This window comes from Crotalus tigris, unplaced genomic scaffold (genome assembly GCF_016545835.1).
Source record: "Crotalus tigris isolate CLP2741 ecotype Arizona unplaced genomic scaffold, ASM1654583v1 scf7180000024302.2721777, whole genome shotgun sequence".
NCBI classification, from domain to species: domain Eukaryota; kingdom Metazoa; phylum Chordata; class Lepidosauria; order Squamata; family Viperidae; genus Crotalus; species Crotalus tigris.
Window position 1 is genome coordinate 2,285,611 of NW_024100474.1, and position 21,697 is coordinate 2,307,307.

Genomic DNA, 21,697 nt, shown 5'->3' on the forward strand with positions numbered 1-21,697 from the left:
TCAGGAACAGAGTAAGTACAGTGCAGTAATATATAGATGAAGTATAGCCTGGAGGAAAGATGGAAGGAGTCAATTTAAATTATATTAGTGTTCATACTTTATGTGAACATCAAGCAGAATCTGTTATTAAGCAAGTGACTGTTTAGTTTGAGAATATCAGTTGTCTACCTAATACGATTCTGCAGGATCAGAGGAAGGTAATTAAATATAGATAAATAATTACATTTTTACTATGAAGTTTGTGGCATTGCCACATCTATTTAAAAAGGTAATACAATAATAAAACATAAAGCTAACTTTTTAGGAGGATTACAGAATGCTCTTAAAAGGTAATTATGTCATTTAGATGTATGTACCCATGCTTTTATAAATTTTAATATATCTTTATTAATTGCATATATACAAATGATCCACAAATAAAATCAGATTTTATATTTTTAATTCATTTAAGAGAGGTTTGAGTACAAATATCAGCAATACATGCATTGCTTACAGTCATACAGTATATTCCATCAGACACAAATGTATACAACCACACTATAACTTTCTGAGGTCAACCGAAAAAAATCAATATGATGTAACTTTAGGTAGTGTGTGTTCAGTTCTGAAGTTTTTCAATCAGTGTAATATGGAGGCCTGATCACAGAGTTAATTTGGTTTGGAGGCAGAAACAGCATGAACATGTTAGTAATGACCTGTATGCAATCCTCTAAAATTGTAGTCACAATATATTTTACTCTTGTTGGCACCGCTATTATAAACTAACAATCTTTCCTACAAATAAAGCAGTAACTTAAGGTTATGGTAAAGTTTCGTTATGTCTCCATCACCAATAGAAAACCTAACCTTTAAATCACTACATTCATATTTATATTCATTTAATATGCTTAATTTCACAGCATTGAAATATGTGCATGTCAGGCACATATAGTGGTTCTCTTTTACCTTATAATGTAAGAATAAAGCTACGGGAGTGGTGGTAGAACTGTGCCTAATACTGTCTCCAGTTAGTGAAAAATAATTCATCACACACACAGAGTGGAAAGCACACCGAGTGGAAAAAATCCGAAGGAGGAAAGAAAAGCTTTTTATTTGTTGGTTTCTGTCACATTGTAGGAGAGATTATTTTAAATATTTGCCATTTGATTCATCAAAAAAGAAATTATACCTTCATCGTCTCAGTAAAACTGTGGTGTAGTGGTAATTTTTTTGCACTAAGATCAGGGAGACTTTGATTCACATCTGCCCTGAACCACAAATGCTGAGGGACTTTGGGCCAACAAGGCACTCTTAGTTCTGACAGGGAGAAGGGGATGATGCACCTGCTACCTGGAGTTCCTAGATGAAAGGCAGGATATGCATGTACTTGAAAAAAATAGAAACCCAATAGGTGATCTACAATAGAGGAAAGCTTTGGTGTGCATTGTGTGTGCACAGGTATGCCTTGACTCCTGTCAGCTGCTTAGACTCATCTCTGCAGGAGGGTTTTTGGCAAGATTTGGGAAGTGGTTTGCTATTGCCTGCTTCCTGGAACTGGTAGAGTGCGACCAGCCCAAGGTCAGGCAGGTGGCTTTGTGCCTAATGCAGGACTAGAATTCACTGTCTTCTACCCTGGAAAACTCCACCAACAGAATTTCTGCCTGTTATATTTGTTGAAGGCTTAATCATGATTAAGAAGGAATGACGATAAAATTACTTACTAAAATTAATTAAAACTAACTTTAGTTTTGCAATAGTCTGTTATTAATCCATGGCCATTTTCTTTCCAAGTCTTTTCCATCTGCAGACATCAGTCAGAGGACCCCACATATATTGTTAAACAAAGCAAAACCAGTTCAAAATAGGTAATTAGCGGAGCAAATCTGATGTTAACCTATGAGTAACAGTTCAGTCTTATGGATGCTTATTTTTGAAGAAAGATTCCGGGGCGTTCAAAGGGAGACTATTCTACATAGACATCCATAGAATTATAGTTTGATGCCATATGTATTTACTATTTCAAAAATTATTCTTTTTTTCAGTGTCACCATCCTATTTGGAGGGATATTGGGTGGATATTTTCTTTTATCTATTGCTCCTCCTTTCCATGCAAATTCCCAAATGCCTCTCACACACTCCTTCCAATTCTTCTATAGGGCTGAGGGAATCTGTAGAGATTTGGATAGCCCCACCAGAGTGGAATGGAAGAAAGAGAAAGATCCACTGTATAAATAATGTTTGTGTCACATTGTGCCCCTTAGTCCACCAGCAAAATACCTTGGTATGCAATTGATTGCTTAAAAGAATTGTGCATGTTCAAAGAGCTGAATCATTTCAGTGTGCAAAACTTTTTTTTTTAATTACAAATCTGAAATATTTGTTTCAAGTATTTGGAGAGTGTTTTGACTTTGAAACATCTCCAAAAGAACTAAAATGACCTATTTTACTCTTTTAATGTTATCAAATCCTCTGCAAAATACTGATGCTCCATGGTAACTTAGTACCATGTCTTCAGGGAGGAGAGCTCCATATAATTAAATAAAATGACATTAACAAACCTTGCAGTGCAGCTGTATTTAAAAGACAGAAATAACTGGCATAGATATATCAGTTTACCACTAGTGCTTTATTCTTGAAATGATTGGGCTTATGTACTTACGTTTTTATTTATTTAATTGGCAGTTGTCCATGTTCTTCTAGCAGTCTTCCTCAACTGCTGTATCCAGAATTTCTATCCCCATCATTGTCAAAGTATTACCAAAATATCTGGATATTGTACACGAACATTTGGACATAACGCATAATCTCATTTTTTAATGTTTGCTATAGAAACAAATGAGGTTCATTCATTTATCCATTCTTGAACAAACCTTCATATTTAAAATAATATTTTTGCCAGTATCTAGTATACAAACTTCAATCACTTTATGGAACAAATGTTCTGACTATATGAGTATTTATAGTTTAGTGCGTTTACTACTTACTGCTTTGAAGGACTCTAGTTCCCTAATTCTGTTGGAATAAATCTACTGACCAGAGGATTTTCACTGCCTAATAAATACTAGCATGCATGATGCCATCACATTATGAAAGACACACAAATCAGATACTGTAAAATATATACCCAATATAAGGTCATAAAGACAATTGCTTAAGGTGGAATACAGCCCTTTTAAGAGGTTTTGTTTTAAATAATCAGGTGTGCTATTTTAATATTCCTATATAAGGCTTTCCCAAATACTTACAATATTAAACATGGAGTCCAAAAGTTAAAAGTAAATTCTGCATCTATGAATTCTTTCCAAAGTTATTCTGTGAATAGCTTCAATTTTGCTTGCTGCCTTAATTTATACAACATATATATAAAGGAAAATAACATTGCACTGCATTTTTTTTGCCTGTGCAAGGACTGAATGCAAATAATCATAATTCAAGAAAATCATAGTATTTTTGCTGACAGTTACATCCTGCCTCCGCCATTGAAATAACACTATAAAAATAAGGGGAAAATTATAATTAATGGACAAACAGATGTGGCAGTGTGGTTACAATAAACAGAAAAGTATGTTATTTTTTAAGAAACATGAACACTAACATTTCAGCATCTACTATATAAAATGAGGCATATCCTAAGGAAACCTGGATGCCAATATAGTTAGTAATTGCAAACAAGAACTGAGCTGCTGAAAGGGTGTCCCTCAAGATATCAATTCTCAAATTACACTTACCTAGTAAACTTAGGACATTGCATAAAAATTCAGGACATTACAGTACCTAATTTGGTTTCCTATCACATCTAAAAGTTATGGATTTCATTCATTTTTATCCCACTTTTATTACTTTAGCAAATAATTCAAGGTGGCAAACATCTTACACTCCTTTCTCTTGATTCATTTAATGTCAAATAAACATGGCAAAGCGAACATCCTCAGCTGAAAAAAAACTGTGACCTAAGCAAAAATTATGAACATTCCCATCCTTTAGGAATACTGTATGTTTGCAAGCACTCCACATAATTTGTATTAGGCCAACATTATTTCATTATATTCGGAATATGTACTTGCAAGCTAATCAGTCGAAAAGTTGGTATTCAAGGGGAATTCTGGGAGTTGAAGTCCACACATCTTAAAGTTGTCAGGGTTGAGAAACACTGGCTGGGACAGTTTTTTGCTTGGTCCTGCCAATTCCTTGTTTCTATCAGCCTAATGTGTGGCCCTCCATGAATTCTATCCAGGACCGCATTCTCTTGTGTGTAAACCATTTTTTCCTATTCTATTATAATTAATCAGATTACCATTCTGTTCCAACATTTCTCCTTGGTTTAATCCTAATGGGTTTAGCTGAATTTCTTCTACCTTTTTGGGAATGTGACTGCAAATTTTAAGTATAAGCCTATGTTAGCCAATATAAGAACAACACAATTTATACTCCATGAATATACATAATAGTAGAAGTAGTAGTATTGTAATTCCCATCCAATCTGAGTCAGTCTGAGTACAGTAGGATTGATACCTTATGAATGTAACAATTAAGAGTAATACTGTAATTGTCTTCCAACAATTCCCAATATTCAATCAATCTTTTTTTTTTATTTCAATAGAAGGAAGACTTTTAACTGGTGGTTTACATCTGCCATATCATGCTCATTGGTCCACTGACAAATGGCTAATTTTATTTCATTTTACTAAGTTATAAAGCTGTCCTACAGTTTTGACATAAACTATTATAGCATGCAACATGCAGTGGTATCTAGAACAACAATTTATTTATATAATGTGTTTAATGATCTTAACAAGAAATATTAGCAAAGTGTGTTGTGGCTTCCTAAATTTCCAGCATAAGGCTATGATTCAAGTACCCCTAGGTAAAGTTTCAAATAACTGAACCTATTTATAAGTAAGTATGTATAAGTTCAAGATATACATTTGCAGTCAGTGTCTCCTTTTCTGCTAAACATTCTGAAGGCACTAACAGATTATATTGTAGACTGATTACAGTACACTATTAGCTATATTTGTGACACCCTCATGTTTTCCACGGAATCATGATAGTGTAGTTATATAATCTGAACTATTTTGTCTACCTCTTTGAATATTAAGAGAATTCTTGCCTGAAATATTTTAGTATTTTTTTTTTCATTGCACTTGGCATAAGTAACATGTTTTGCTTAAGACAGAAACTAGCAGCCTTGCAAGGAGGCAGTTAATTTTTATATAATAAAAATCAAATTGTTAATTTTAGGATTGGAAGATCATGGATTCTGTGACTTTTGTAAATATGCAAACTATGTCAGAGTGATAAGGAGAAGCTATCTTCTCATTAGAAGAGAATGCCCGATTTATGAAGGTCAGGCATGAAATATCTGTGGGAAAGTTCTATTTTAATATTGAGAAAGGATATTTTGCAGTTATAGGTTATAAAAAATCAGTTATGTTACTTCATTGAGTGTATTCTTGCTGACAGTAAGTTTGCATATCCATGTCAGCCCTAATTTTAGAAGAGGACCAATGAAATGAAGACATGAGTTGCCAGACTCCATTCTCTTCCTATGGACTGACAGCAAGTTCCCTAGATCTAGCCATTCTTCTTCTATGTATTCTTTTTCTCTAGGGGAACAATAGGGAGAAAGCTGGTTCTGAGTGAAGGGTCTCTACTTGTTGATGCATATTGGCTGAGTTCATGCATGGTACAATTTATTCAGTGTTATATGCCACTTTTCCAATAAGACAAAACATTCAAAGTGGCTTTCAATTAAAATATGCTAAGACATTATTTAGCTTGTTTCATTTGGCTCAGCTTATGCAAACCAACCAATTGTGATGTAGTGACAAACTTTAGTGTAGTACATACCTGAACCTAACTGTATTATTTTGGAATTACTTAATGCTGGCAAGAAATGCAGGACAGGGATAAAACAATTGCCCTGACACTTATTTGGGAGACAGGAATAACCTTCCCTTGAACTATGATCTACTCTAGTACCACTTTGCTTCCTGCACATGATTTTAACTGGATTTTCAGTTGTGATTTGGACTTGGTTACCATGGATGAGATTAGCATCAGTTTACTCAGATTGGACAAATTAGAAAGGGAATACAAATTCACAAATAATAGAAAGAGATGGAATAATGTGGACTTCAACAACCAAACCATTGTTTTGCTATGCCAAGCGAATTGAGGTACAATGGCTATGCTTACTTAACCCCGAATTTAAGCATGGTTTATTGAATAAAACATAATGGCCTGGGTTACATGTATTATGATGCCTTACTGGGTGCATTCACACATCACTGTCAATGCAATGCATGAACTCAACCAATATTTGTGGAACAAGGATGGGATCAAGGCCCTTTAAAAGCTTCCTTTCAGTATCTCAGAAGTATTTCCATAAGGTAAAAAGCAAAGGGATGAGATTTTTTTAAAAAACAAAAAAACAAAAAAAATATAATAAGATTTTGCAATTGTGCCAGCTTTTCAGAAGAAAAAAGGATACAGTTTTGCAGTCTCCTACAGTTAGTTTCTGGCAAAGAACATACTTTTTTTAAAAAAATGAACACACAATATATATATAAAGGCAAAGATATTGAAGAAACTTCATACCATGCAAAATAGGGCATCTTTTTAGTGTAAAATCAACATTGTACAAACAAAACAAATTAGGAGAGTTGTTAGGAACAAAGCTAAGGCACTAGAACTGCAGCAAGTAAAGAAAGAAAAGATCCACAACTCTTAGTGGAAAATTCTTCAGTCTCTCAAGGATACTGATACTTGCATTTGCTAAAACAACTGATTAAATTAGAAGGAAAAAGATAAAGACTTGATCATACCCCTGATTTTGCTGACATTTAAAAAATGATTGTGTTGTCCTCAAACATAAAGATTGGCTTTGGTTACAGGATTTGTTATTGAAACAATGCTTTAAAACATTTAGAGTTGATGAAAGCTTTTTGGTTCATCTGGGGCTTTCCTTTGAAATGTTCCTTTTCTGAAATTAAAAAATTATGCCACTTTTTCCCTTCTTCTTTTTGGCATGATGTGCAGCTGCAGTGTTCAGTGTTTCTTGGTCTTCCCTGGATCCAAACAGGTGGAAGCTTTCCAATGTGTTCATTTTATCTTAATTATGACAACTTTATAAATACAGATTGTTGGTTCTGTTTTTGAATGGTATCATTCAGAGGAAAGATGCAAGAGATGGCTACATCCACGATCCCTTGACAAAGCTCTGCATAAAGTTTCCTAAAAGCCAAAAGTGGAAAACAGTAATTAAAATTACACTTTTAAAATACTGATTAAAGTCTCAAACATTGATCCAGAATAACTACAGTTTTGGTCCTGGCAACAGATTTCATAAGACCATTGTCTTACTGATTTTGATCATGCTCAGAAGCTTCCGCAATTCTTCCTGAAAGCTACAGCAGATGTTCATAGATTTTAAGTGTGGATTTCTTTTCCTCCATAGGAGAGAAGAATTAACTTCTCCCAGAAGACAAAAATGAATCCCAACTGTTAGATCATTGCTTTTGTGCTCCTAACTTGAACACATATGTTACTTTATTTTTCACAGCTTCATAAACTGCAGTTAGAACTATAGGCAGGGCTATCCAATATCTGTCCCTGATGCCAAGAAAGCCAATATATGCTGGACTTCTGTCAAAGGGCAAAAGTGATGTTAGAGTCATCTGTATTTCTCCATCTTCATCCTGACTTTTTTCAAAACCCTTTCCTTGCAGAGGAATAATTCAGATGCAAGGCAGTTGGACTTGATTATAGTGGTGATGGATGCAACACTAGATGATCTGAAGGGCCAGTCAGGATAACAACCATCCTGTAGAAGATCCATCTTTATGATCACTAAGTATCTTAACAGAAGAATAGCAGAGTTGCAAGTGACCTTGCAACTAGTCTTCTAGTCCAACCTGCAGCTCAAGCAGGAAACCCTATATCATTTCAGACAAATTGTTGTCCAATATCTTATTAAAAACCTCCAGTGTTGGAGCACCATCAATTTCTGGAGGCAAGTTGTCCCACTGATTAATTGTTCTAACTGTCAAGAAATTTCTTCTTAGTTCTAGGTTGGTTCTCTACTTGATTAGTTTCCATCCATTGCTTCTTGTCCTGCTTTCAGGTGCTTTGAAGAATAGGCTGACCCCCCTCTTCTTTATGGCAGCTTTTTACATATGGGAACACTTTATCATGTTGCCCCTATTCCTTCTTTCCATTAAACTAAGCATACCCGATTCCCACAACCATTCTTCATATGTTTTAGCCTCCACTCCCCTAATCTTGTTGCTCTTCTCTGCACTCTTTCTAGTCTCAACATCTTTTTTATATTGTGGTGACCAAAACTAGATGCAATATTCCTAGTGTGGTCTTACCAATGCATTATAAAGTGGTACTGACATGATCTTGATTCTATCCCTGTTAATGCAGACTAGGTGTCAACGCTGTGACAATGGATGTCGTCACTATAACAACTGAGAACCAGCAGCCATTTTTATTTTTGCTTTTAACGTGCCTTTTCTATTCTTTTAGAGTTTAGATGTAGAAGGGGGGATGGGATAAATGCCTGAGGGTTTAGCTAGCCATAACAATGTAGAAGTGTGGGAACTCAAGGACATGTTCTGATAAGGTTTTGGTGGGTTGAGGGGCCGGAGAAAAAAGCCCACGTTTTGTGCTAATTGGGGAATGTGATTTATGACAGCTTTTGTGGGGTGGGAATTTCAATTTGTTACTTTGTATCTGGGAGGAGAGAATCTCATTCTTGGGTTCAACTATGTAAGTGCTGATACTTTGTTTCCTAATAAAATGTTCTTTAAGGAAGAATTCTTGCCTTGAAGTTCTTTTACTGGTTTCATCTATTGGAACTGTGACACTAAGATTGTGTTGGCTTTTGGGGCAGCTGTAGCACATTGCTGCCATCTTGATGGCATGTAATCAATCAATGAGCATTAAGAGGGTGTAGAATTCAGCAGATCTCCAGCTCCACAATGAGTCTTTTGGAGTCTTCCTGAAACCAAACTTTCCAAGTTGAGCTTGGAGACTGACAAAAGTGACTCCGATGTTGGATTTCTTCTTCTCAGAGTCCTTTCTTTACCTTTGGAGAGCAAAATCCCCCAAATCCTATGGACATTGGGATGTTGCAGCAATTAAAATCATATTACTATAAGAAATTGATAAAATCACTTCTACTGTTTATCTATATCCTGATTTTTTTTTTAAAAAAATATGTTTATATGTTACACTGTATTATTAATAAACTTATTCAATTGTAAGATATGACATCATGGTTGAGAGTTCAGTTTACATTCAATTTCATTATTATTATTATTTATAATCAATTGATCTAAACTAGGCTCAGAATAAAGTCTTTATATTTCAATTGAAAGATGAAGATTTTGATTTTATTTTGTTGGAAGGAAAATAGTTTTTAGGTTCCCAATCAATCAAACATTCACAAGGATTCAAAATGAAAGTCAACAACCCTCCCAGAAAAAATATTAAACACATGCAGAGACAGCAGGTGCTGACCATGGATCTAGGAATGTATCAGAACACTTGTTCTTTATCACTGGACCATTTGTTTTCCTGATACTAGCTGAAAATAGCATCTTGAGCTACTACAAATAGATATGAAATGCTAGTATCTTTCAATATTAACTGAGCTCTTTGTCACAAAAGAGTGTTAATGGTTGCTGATAGCCTCTTTCTCCACTTTAACAGGGGAAAGCAAGAACAGCTTTCAATTAGTTTTCCAGTGAAGTAGGGGAAACTTGAGAAGGGAATGGTAAAAAAAATCGTATCACTGGAGGAGCCTTTTTGAATTGATCCTTTTGCATTTCAAGGGATTACACTGGATTTCCTTCCGTAAGTATGCAACAGTTGTGGTTTCCTTTGAGCTTCAGCCTGCAAATACTGCCAGCAGGAAAAGATCTAAAAGCAGTGACTTGGAAGCAAAAGAAAGATATCTAATTCATGCAGATGCCACAAATGGAGATCATCTGCTTTCCAATAAGTCTTTATTCAGTTCCTCAAACTCAGCTAGACTTGTATTTATTTAATCAGATCAAGTAAAATAAATCCCAGCAAGGAGGGAAAGGAAAAAAGTTAGAATTTATGGTTCACCTATCCAAAGACTGGCTATGGATAGTCTTATCGGTTCACAACAGTTTTACAATAAACTCCAAGGAAGACATTATGGCACCATTCACATATTCAAGGGGACATTTAAAAGGATGCTTACTGGGCACATGCAGGAGCACCATTGACTTCAATTAGCCAAACTTTCAAGTCCTCATCCACCATGAAATCAAAACCAAAGAGCTGGAAACTCTGATAATGAAGATGTTTGGTACTGATAGCAGGTTCTATACACATAAGGCAGCTTCTGTGAATAGAATGAAATATCCCATCACTGAATTATTTTAAATTATGCTTTGTCCAACACCTACAATACTTAAATTGAATAATCAGGGGACTAAAAAGAAATGCCAATACTAATTCTTCTCAGTAAAGGCACTGAGAAGAATTAGATGGTAGAATTTACTCACTGAATGAATTCACAGATTGCATTAAATCCATAATGTAGTTTTATAGTTTTGACTCAGTATCTTGTATAAACAGTTAATTATTTATGGCTGTTTTCCAGGACCCGTTTCCCAGTTGTTTTGTATTTCACTCCATATAACTGCACTGGTCAAGGTGGTGGGAAATTGTGGAAGTTGAGGTCCAGCATATCTGCAGCCCAACAAGTAGGATTTTAATTGATTTTGTATTAAACGTTTAAAAATCTACACTGTCCAAAATTAGTAAAGCGTACAATAAAACTATCAATGGAGGGTTTTCTTTCGACAGACAGTTAAGTTATGCCAAATTGCCTTACAGATTATCTAAAGTAAAAGTAAAGGTTTCCCCTGTCCAGTTGTGACCAACTCTAGGAGGCGATGCTCATATCCATTTCTTAGCCGAGGGAGCCAGCATTGTCCGATGACCCTTTCGCTGGTCCTATAGGGCCAGTATGACTATATGCCATGGTGTACGAAATGCTGTTACCTTCTCACCGAAGTGGTATCTATTTATCTACTCGCATTTATATACTTTCAAACTGCTAGGTGGGCAGGAGTTGGACAAAGTAATGGGAGCTCACTCCGTCACATAGCACTCAGGCCTTGAGCCCAGGCTGTAAGCTTTCCTGCTGACAAGGTTAGCGTCTTTAACTTCCTGAGTTTTATTTTAGGAATTGTATTACATTTTTAAACTTTTTAAATTGTATTAAACTGTATTAAATTTTTAAATTGTATTAATTGTATTAACTTTTTAAACTTTTCACTTCAGCACAAATGTTTACAAGTAGCATTCCGTAGCAGGTAATGGACTTAACATGATGCAAGTCATCCTAATGATACGCATTAAGGATGTTTTCTGGAAAGCAGGCTTGCTATAGACCAGTGGTTCTCAACCTGTGGGTAGGGACCCCATTTGGGGTCGAATGACCATTTCACGGGGGTCGCCAAACAATGCAGTCCGCCATTTTTTCCCCCTTTTCCTTAGCTGCGCTACTCCCTTTTATTCTATTGGCTTTTGAAAGCCAATAGAATAGACTCTCTTGAATAGAGTCTAATTCTATTGGCTTTCAAAAGCCAATAGGAATTCTCCAGGCTGTCTCTGCCCTGCTGAGCCCGCCAAAAGTCCCATTCTCAAACGGTGCTGCACCAGTTGAGTAGTCCTCGACTTACGACTGGTTGAGTAGTCCTCGACTTACGACCGGTTGGGGGTCGCGGCATTAAAAAGGTTGAGAACCACTGCTATAGACAGACACCTAGAAGCATTGTGCCTGATTAAACTTGCCTTATGACATACAAAATGGTAGAAACATTAATTACAGGTAGTCCTCCACTTACAACCATTTGTTTAGTGACCGTTTGAAATTAACAACAGTGAAAAAAGTTACTTATGATCTTTTTCACACTTACAACCACTGCAGCATCACCATGGTTACATGATCAAAATTCAGATAATTGGAAACCGGCATGTATTTACGATGGTTGTAGTGTCCCAAGATCATGTATCACCATTTGTGACCTTTTGACAGGCTATGTCAATGCGGCAGCCAGATTCACTTAACAACTATGTTACTAATAACTACTGTGTTTCACTTAACGATTGTGATAAAAAAGGTCATACAATGCGGTGAAACTTACTTAAGGCTGTCTCACTCAGTAACAGAAAATGTGGGCTCAACTGTGGTCATAATTTGAGGACTACCTGTAATGGAGAAGGAAACTGTTGGGTATTCCTAGAATTGTTTTCATGTAGCAAAAAAAAGGAGCTAAAGCCCCTGTATATATTAAATGTCACTACAAATAGAGAAAAACTGTGTGTGTGTGTGTGAGAGAGAGAGAGGCAGAGGGGGGAGGAGAGGGAGAGAGCCTGGAAAATTCCTGTCCCTTTTCTCCATTCTCTGAGACATTCATTATTCAAATTCCAAGGGAGACTGCACATAGCCTCCAGAGAGCACATTTGATATCAGTTCCTCTTGGCCTCTAGTCTCAGGTTGTTATAGTGCAGATAATATATGAATAACTGTGGAAATTTTTTTTTGCTTTTTTTGCAGATAGGCTGGGATGAAAATGAAAGACAAATACATACCTTATTATATTTTTGACTTGCAGTAAGATTGTATTTTCTAAAGTAATGTTCAAAGTATTCACCAGGTACTGATTAAACTCTCCAAAAAACATTTCATTCCCTTCTTCATATCTCCCATAGTTTTTAGAATATTCTTTCTGTATGCAGTGATTGGTTAAATGACAGGTTTTGTCCAGGAAATTAGCACTATTGTAAGGTTCTGAAGAGGTCCGTAGAACACCTTCTCTGTAGAGGTAGATACTATACTGGTGATCCACTAGGACCCAACTTCTAAAAGTTAGAAAAACAACATATTACAGTATATAGGTTTTTAAAACAAAACAAAAATCAAAATTAGGTGCCACGATTTCAAATCAGAAGAAGCAGATTTAATAACAAATATTTGACAATGTGTGGTAATTAAAGTGAATTAAAAATAAATATTTACATAAAACTAAAAAAAGAATACAAATGCACATATCCACTGCATTTGAACAAACCTAAATTGACAGAAAATTAATGAGAAGCACCTCAGATACAAAATATTTTTTAAAAAGCAAATCATTACCTAATATCAAATTTGCGATGGCCTGGTTCTAAGAGCATAGGCTTCTCCAGGTATTTTTGAATCACATGCACTTGTCCTTGATTATCTATAAAATCCAGAAGTTCAGTAGCCTCTGAAGAAATAAGAATTCCTTCACCTAATTGAAAAAAAACAAATATCAACAATCCAACCCTAGCATTCTTAGAATTGTAACTCAAAACGTTTTTGGAGTTTAATATCAATAGAAGAGAGAAGATAGGAGAGTAACTCAAGAGTTGAACTGTGGAGTCTTTGGTTCTCTCTGAGCTTGACTGTTTTCTTGTAGGTATTTTATTACCTGGCTGGAGCATAGATGAAATCAAGGAAGTACTAAGGAGAAAAATACACCCCCACCAATACTGACAGGGCAAGCTCTGTATTTACTCTCTTCTAGCACTGAAGATGTTACCTAGCCAGGTAATGAAAGATCTGCAAGAAAAATCAGTTTTCTAGGCCCCTGGTATAGTAATAAAACTTTGGCTGCAGTTGCTGGGCCCCAAAAAACAGGATTACTTTTCTCACTCAATTATCTTTGTCAGTGAAGTTGTGGTCTCAACAGATCTGCAAGAAAGCTACCACACAAAATTTGACCTCAGGGAAGGGAATAATTTTAAGTTGGCTTTAGTACCAATCTCTTTTTCCAGATTCTGTTAATTTTCTCCATCAATTTTAATCAAATTCTGCCTGCCTCCCAGCACATAATCCTGGCTGACTTTGCATATCAAGCTATACCATGGTTTGTCAAATAGGCCACAATTGCTCCTGTATTCCAATAAGCCCAAAACTTTGATTGAAAAATGCAACAGTTGAGCTCATGTGACACACTAGGTATAAAACAAACACACCACAAATTGTGGCTTAGCATAAAGTACTAATTTACCAATGGAAGCCAGGAAAACATGTCTGAATCAAAGCCAATCAGTGATTAAGTAGAAAAGTTGGAATTTGAATATGGAATCTTTTTTATTAATAAGCCATGGTTTTTATACTCCATGGCTCCCTAACTTCTCTTGGATAAATAAAAAAATTACACAAATAAAAGTAATGCATTCCAGAGTCTGAAAGAAATTAACCTTTGGCTCCTGCTGAAGATTTAGCTATCCATACATTTCCTTCTCCACTCTCTTTCCTCTTCTGATAGGATGACAGAAAGACTTCTCTTTCATCTGTTCTTGTGTTGTTTATCAGATGTTGAAGCCCATTCTCAGCTGGAGCTACCGGTGTCTTTAAATTGGTTGGATAAATCACATAGGATTCTGGAAACCATGTGCAAGCCTCCACCAATTCAGGACTTGTCTTGATTAATCTACAGAGAGAGAGAGAGAGTGAGAGAGAGGGAGGGACGGAGAGAGAGAGGGAGGGAGATATCTTAGCTGATCTTGTTGATTTAAACATCTTTCATATTACTGCCAATTGTCTCTAACACATTTGGATCAATCCAATAATTTCTGTTTTCCAGAACACAGTACGAAAATTAATACAGTAACCCAGTGACTCTATTTCTCAATGCATGTATTTCCAAAACTATAGGAAAACTAATTTTTGGAAAATATTCCTATGATGGAGATAATACATTCTCTATTCCTTGTTCATCTACATATGTCTTGAAGGACAAATACAGCTTATTAGTAGACAAGTTACTTGGAACGTAGGCGCTTCAGTTTCTTTAATATCTAGATAAGGGGAAAAACTCAAAAACTCCTGATAACTACTGGTACTCAAAGTAGTTAATACTGAGCTGAATGCTGTTCTAAGGTAGCTGTCATGAAAGACATATTCCAAAACCTTGATCTGATGTCTTCTTCAAACCTGTAACCTAAGATCTTCGGATCCAAGGCCCGGTGACTGAAACGATCAGTATATCATCCCTAAGAATGAGGCCTCCTCCAGAACAATAGTTCATACTAGTTTTCAAATACATGTTATCATTCTACATTAATTACATAATTAAGGACTTTATAGCCCTTCCTGTCTGCTGAAGCCCCTTTTATTTCCCTGTCATTAAAAAAACAATTCCAGTGGATCAGCCAAAGACCTCTGGCTTTCTGATCCCAAAGCAGCCAGCTACTCGACCTCCAGGAAACTCATAGAGAAGACATGGGAACAAGTCATGTTACTGCAAGTAATTACTGAACATGATGATCCTGATCTTGGGGGAAAGGTGGCACATTCTGATAATCTTATCCCTTATGAAATACATTCTAATCCTATAATACACCCTATTACCTTAAAGCAGTGGTTCTCAACCTGTGGGTCGGGACCCCATTTGGGGTCGAACGACCATTTCACGGGGGTCGCCAAACAAGGCTGTCCACCATTTTTTTCCCCTTTTCTTTGGCCATGCCCCTGGCACCCGGTGATGTATAAGTGGTTGGGGGTCACCATAACATGGGGAACTGTATTATGGGGTCGCGGCATTAGAAAGGTTGAGAACCACTGCCTTAAAGCTATTTTATGGTGGCAACCAATGTATTTTGTGATGCTTGATGCGTAATAACCTGTACAATTTAACTGTGTCCTAAATGAGTACTTCCTTTTATCTACCTCTACACCTGCCACCATTCAAACCTATTAGAATTGTTCAGATCTGGTATTATAAGCAAAAGAGAAAAAGCATCTCTTTCTGTACATTTTTTCCATATTATAAGAAAATGAAAGAAAGCTCCTTAAAATTAAAATTATACTTACAACCACCAGCACAAGTTTTATCTTCCAAACCTGACAAGCTCATTTTAAAGTATTTTTTGTAAAATGATCTTGCTCACAATCAGCTGCTATCTTCAATCAAATGGCTTGACAATTCTAGGATAGACTTCCCCACCCAACTTGCACTCTCTAAATATGTTGTAACTTTTAAAATCCCAGGCATTATCAAATCAAGTTTTGGATGAAGTAAATGGTGAAATAGCTGTCTCTGAAACAGCAGAGATGATGTCATAGCAGTGACCAATTGCCTCGCAGCAATTTCAGTTTAACAGAATCCTTCTGAATAAAGGAGAGGATGAGAGATTCTTCTCCAGATGGCTGTTCCTCATGAGGAAACTGCAGGTTAATAGTCATCCTGCAGGTCTTAGCACCAGGAGACAGAAAACCATCAAGGTCTTAACAGAGACAGAGTCTTTAAGGACACTGGATTCAACCACCTTGTTTTCTAATCACCTTTGGATTTACAATTATTTTACAGTTAAAAGATGTCTTTCAAACAACAATTTGAAAAACTACCTGGTGAATAGGTAGTGAGTAAAACTTCAACTCAAAATAGAAAAAAAGCTAACTAGTAATTTAAAATAAAATAATGGCATAAAGCTGAATAAGAATTTAAGAATGTTTTAAATGGATTAATGCAGGGGTCCTCAATCGAGAACTACCAGAAGTACAGGCAGGATTTCGAAGAGGCAGAGGAACTAGAGATCAAATTGCCAACATACGCTGGATCATGGAGAAAGCTAGGGAGTTCCAGAAAACATCTACTTCTGCTTCATTGACTATGCTAAAGCCTTTGATTGTGTGGATCACAACAAATTGTGGCAAGTTCTTAAAGAGATAGGAGTACCAGACCATCTCATTTGTCTCTTGAGAAACCTATATGCGGGTCAAGAAGCAACAGTGAGAACCGAACATGGAACCACTGATTGGTTCAAAATTGGAAAAGGAGTCCGGCAAGGCTGTATACTGTTGCCCTGCCTATTTAACTTATATGCAGAGCACATCATGAGAAAGGCAGGGCTAGATGAATCAAAAGTTGGAATTAAGATTGCCGGGAGAAATATCAACAACCTAAGATATGCAGATGATACCACTCTAATGGCAGAAAGTGAAAAGCAACTAAAGAGCCTCTTGATACGGGTGAAGAAAGAGAGTGCAAAAGTTGGCTTGAAACTCAACATTAAGAAAACCAAAATCATGGCATCTGGCCCTCTCAATTCCTGGCAAATAGATGGGGAAGAAATTGAGGTAGTGACAGATTTTATTTTTCTGGGCTCCAAGATCACCTCAGATGGGGACTGCAGCCAAGAAATTAAAAGACGCTTGCTCCTGGGGAGGAAAGCTATGGCAAATCTAGGCAGCATTCTAAAAAGCAGATACATCACCCTGCCAACAAAAGTGCGTATAGCCCAGGCCATGGTTTTCCCAGTTGCAATGTATGGCTGTGAAAGTTGGACCATAAGAAAGGCTGAGCGCAAAAAAATTGAGGCCTTTGAACTATGGTGCTGGAGAAGACTCCTGCGAGTCCCTTGGACTGCAAGGCGTTCAAACCGGTCAGTCCTAGAAGAGATCAACCCGACTGCTCTTTAGAAGGCCAGATTCTGAAGTTGAAACTCAAATACTTTGGCCACCTAATGAGAAGGAAGGACTCACTGGAGAAGGGCCTAATGCTGGGAGAGATTGAGGGCAATAGAAGAAGGGGACGACAGAGAATGAGATGGCTGGATGGAGTCACTGAAGCAGTAAGTGTGAATTTAAATGGACTCCAGAAGATGGTAGAGGACAGGAAGACCTGGAGGAACGTTGTCCATGGGGTCGCGATGGGTCGGACACAACTTCGCAATTAACAACAACAACCTCAACCTTGGCAACTTTAAGACTTGTGGATTTTAACTCCCAGAATTCAAGGTTGAGGACCCCTGGATTAATGGATCAGACACATTTACTTGGAGAATAACAAATATTCTACAAATGATTGGCTGGGGAAGACTGGTTTGGAATCAAATTTACCAACAGTTTAAAGAAGAAGATATTGTTGTGCCAGTTAAAATTTCTTATAACCAAAGGGCGAACCTGCTACTCATTTTGCAAGATTTTTAAATGAATCCTAAAACACAATAAAACATTTGGCAAAGCCCACAAACATTTTATTTTATGTTTCAAGAAAGGTTAGAGATTAGAAATGCCAGCCAGCACTTAATGGATTTCATATCCTTAAGGCTTATTAGTAAATGTAAATCAACAGAGCATAAAGGTCACATATAATCCAAATGTGTACTGTCCATTAAAACATGCCCTCTAGCACTCCTTTTCACTGAGAGTGGACTGTCATGCAATTTTTAGCCCAATAGCACAATTCTGAAAGAATTATAAAGTAATAACTCTAGTCATATTACTTATTGATTTAAAAAAAAATACTTGGCATTTCATAGCCTTAAAAGTTGAAAGAAAGCTCTACATTCAAGAAAAGTATTTGCTTTGCTGCTATTAAGGAAAATGAACAGAAGGTCATCAATTACATTCAAAACTCATTCCAGTTCCCAAGATCTATGACCTGAAAGTAATTATTGAGCATCCATATCTGAAAATGAGGCAATGCCAGTTTGAAGTCACAAGGCAGCAGGAAATTTCCTGTATTTGAAATCAATTGACTGTCAATGGCAGCACTGAGAAGGTAACCTAGAGGAGAATTCCAAGGGATTTGCTCCCCAAAAGGCAACCAGACATCTAAATAAAGCTAACTACATACACAGTAACAAAGCAGCCCAACAGCAAGCACAAATGAGCTGCCCTCCAGAAATCCAATGTCCACAATCCTTTTATTAAGATGGAGAACAAAATACTCAATTAATTTTATCTACATTTACGCTGAATGGTCATGCACTAAGACTCACAACCTCTTTTATTTTTACAGATAAGAAACATCATCTTTGGCTGCTCATTTGTATTCACATTTTTTCTTTTTCTTTTTTTATAAGCATTTGCTCTTTTCCACATCTAAAACAGTTGCAGTGATTAACCAGTAACAAGCTGAACAAGTGTTTAGATGCAGGAACAACTGCAGGAGATTGACAAAAGGCAGTATGGATCCCACTATTACATATAAAGAAGCAAGTAAAAATATCTTACCTCACTAAAGAAGCTTTTCGACAAAGTTTATCAGCCCCTCTGTAGTAGTTCACCAACTGTGTAAGTCCGGGTTCATGACCTATGAAAAGGGAATATTAATATCCATGCTGTTTGCATTCTGGAAATGTTTTTTTAAACAAATAAAGAAGTATTTATATAGATAATACCATTATTAATCTCCACTTTCTTAAAAATAAAAAAGTTGTTTACCGCAACATTTTTAACATCAGCAACTTGTATATCTTGCATATATTTGATTTACATACATATTTTTGGAAGATGATTAAGAACTCTCACCATAATTATGCATGGGCTAATAAATAACACAAGGGTGTCAAACTCAATTTCATTGAGGGCCGCATCAGCATTGCGGTTGCCCTCAGGGGGCTGGTTGGGTGTGGCCAGGGTGAGTTCAGCCTACTGGGTGGGCGTGGATGGAGTGGGTGTGGCTTACTGGGTGGGTGTGGCCAGCTCTACATCGTTTGTGTCAAGGGTGCTTGTGAGGGCCTGGGCAGGAGTGGGACAGATCTGAGGGTCTCTGTTAGAAGGGGGTTGGACCAGGGCAGGTGCCAAGGCATGGTCCACTGGAGGAGCCTCACTGTTCCTCTCAGGCCATGCCGGGGGGGGGGGTACTTATGGAGCTAAGACTGAATGTGTTTCAGCATAGATGGCCACCACAAAATTGTACAGCTGGCCTGGGCCAGGGCCAAGGCAGAGAGTGCCATTCCCTCAGTTTCCAGGATGGCTTCGCAGGCCACATGAAACCACTTTGCGGGCCGCATCCGGCCACCTGAGCCTTGTGTTTGACATGTCTGAAATAACACTATCTAAATAATGAAAGAATATTGCTATCTCCATCTAGTTCCAGATCAACAAAAATAATGTGAAGACTTCCTAGAAGAAATTAGATATCTTATATTTTTCTACACTTCTGTAGAAGACAAACTGCTTTGCATGCAGCAACATCACAGATTCAGTTCCTAGCACCATGAAATATGGAGGGATCTGTCAGCAGATATTGAGATGATCAGCAGGACAAAGGATGAAGAGGACAAACAGAATGATTTTTTATAAGGCAGATTCCAAGACTGCACTAATTGATGCTGGAAATCATTTGCAAGCAACAAAATCACACTGAACCTAGGCATCTTACTATCTTTGCTTTAATATGAAGGGAGTTCATATTTTTATGGAAAAGTCTGAATTGCCTCATTGATCAGCAAATCTTTCTGGGGGGGGGGGAATCTTTTGACCAATTTTGGATTAATTTTTGATCAGAAATTCCTGCAAAGCACTCACAATACCTAACCAGCAACTAGATGAGCTCTTGAAAAGAAGTTGCTCTGAGCATGTTACATCAGGGGTCCCCAACCCCCGGTCCGCGGACCAGCACTAGGTTGCGGCATGCCAGAAACCAATCCACGCAAACAAGCAAAGCCCCATCCGCGGGATGCAGGCAGTACATGAAACCATGTCCCCTCCTGTTCACGGAAAAACCTCTCTCCACGGAACCGGTTCCTGGTGCTCAAAATGTTGGGGACTTCTGTGTTACATGACAAGTTTGGAATAAGATCTAGGTTTAACTGGATTCAGGCTTGCTCGCCCTTGTTTTGGTAGGGCTGCTTGAAGAATTTGACAAAATTAGGGAAATATTCTAATGTTTAGACTCCTTTGTCAAATGTACTTAGCAAGTATTGCCACAGTTAATAAAGAGAAGTGAAGATGGATTCCATTCCCCCTACCCCAAAAATACTACAGCAGAGGTCCCCAACCTTTTGGGCACCAGGGACTGGTTACGTGGAGGGGGTGTGGTTTTGTGTGCTGCCTGCATCCTCTGGATGGGGCTTTCCTGTCATGCCGCGGCCTGGCACTGGTCCATGGACTGGGGGTTGGGGACCCTGTACTAACTAGAGGACCAGTAAGCAAAAAACTTTTCCTGGAATGGAAACAATGGCTATTGAGAGAATAAAAGAGTTGGTGCTTAAACAAAATGGAAAAATATAATCCAGTAAGCTCAGTAGTTATCCTAACATTTTTGATTAGTGAAAGGATTTTACTGCACTAGATATAATAGAGGCATTAGACTAGTAACCCAGCATAAACAAAAAAATGGTTAATGAACAAATAAAATTTGAGGGCTACAGATTTTCAGAGGAACCTGCCCAGCTATATATAGATGGTATAATCTTGCTAAAAAGTTAAAATTGAGAGTAAAAAAAAATATAATTAGAGAGAGGGGGAGAGAAACTTGTGTATTCCTACCTCAATATCTTTTTTTGGGGGGGGGGGTTTCCAGACAAATAGGAAACATTAAAAATTTTGAACAGATATTTTCTTTTAGAAAAACGAATGCAGTAGGACAAGATTTCTGTACATTGCTCCCCTTTATTCCCTCCTCCATATTGTCTATTACTTTGTAGTAACTATAACTACTGAATCAGAACATTACGGTTCCCAGATAATATGTAAAAGAATCTAAACAACCTACAGTTTTCAGAATCAGAAGCATATTGAGGGGATAAATTTAAAGCCTCAAAACCCTCAAAATTGACAACAGTAATAAATAAAAAAATAAGATTCAATATAATATGTAAAAACTACATATGCAGAATGTTTTCTATTTTTTCTTGTTTTTGTTCTTTTTCTAAAAAATGTGAATATGCAGAAAGTCTA

General features: G+C 37.1%; 1 protein-coding gene across 1 annotated transcript in view; it reads right to left on the minus strand.

Moving 5' to 3' along the window:
- Positions 1-422: 422 nt before the first annotated feature.
- The window catches only part of TTL (tubulin tyrosine ligase), a 28,908-nt gene continuing 7,633 nt past the window's right edge, over positions 423-21,697 (minus strand). Inside the window, exons 2-7 of the mRNA XM_039324533.1 lie at positions 19,025-19,103; positions 14,263-14,495; positions 13,172-13,307; positions 12,625-12,894; positions 10,220-10,363; positions 423-7,215 (exon numbers count right to left, since the gene is read on the minus strand). Of these exons, the coding sequence (XP_039180467.1) occupies positions 7,098-7,215; positions 10,220-10,363; positions 12,625-12,894; positions 13,172-13,307; positions 14,263-14,495; positions 19,025-19,103 (980 nt within the window). The 3' untranslated portion in view covers positions 423-7,097. The remainder of the gene's footprint in view (positions 7,216-10,219; positions 10,364-12,624; positions 12,895-13,171; positions 13,308-14,262; positions 14,496-19,024; positions 19,104-21,697) is intronic.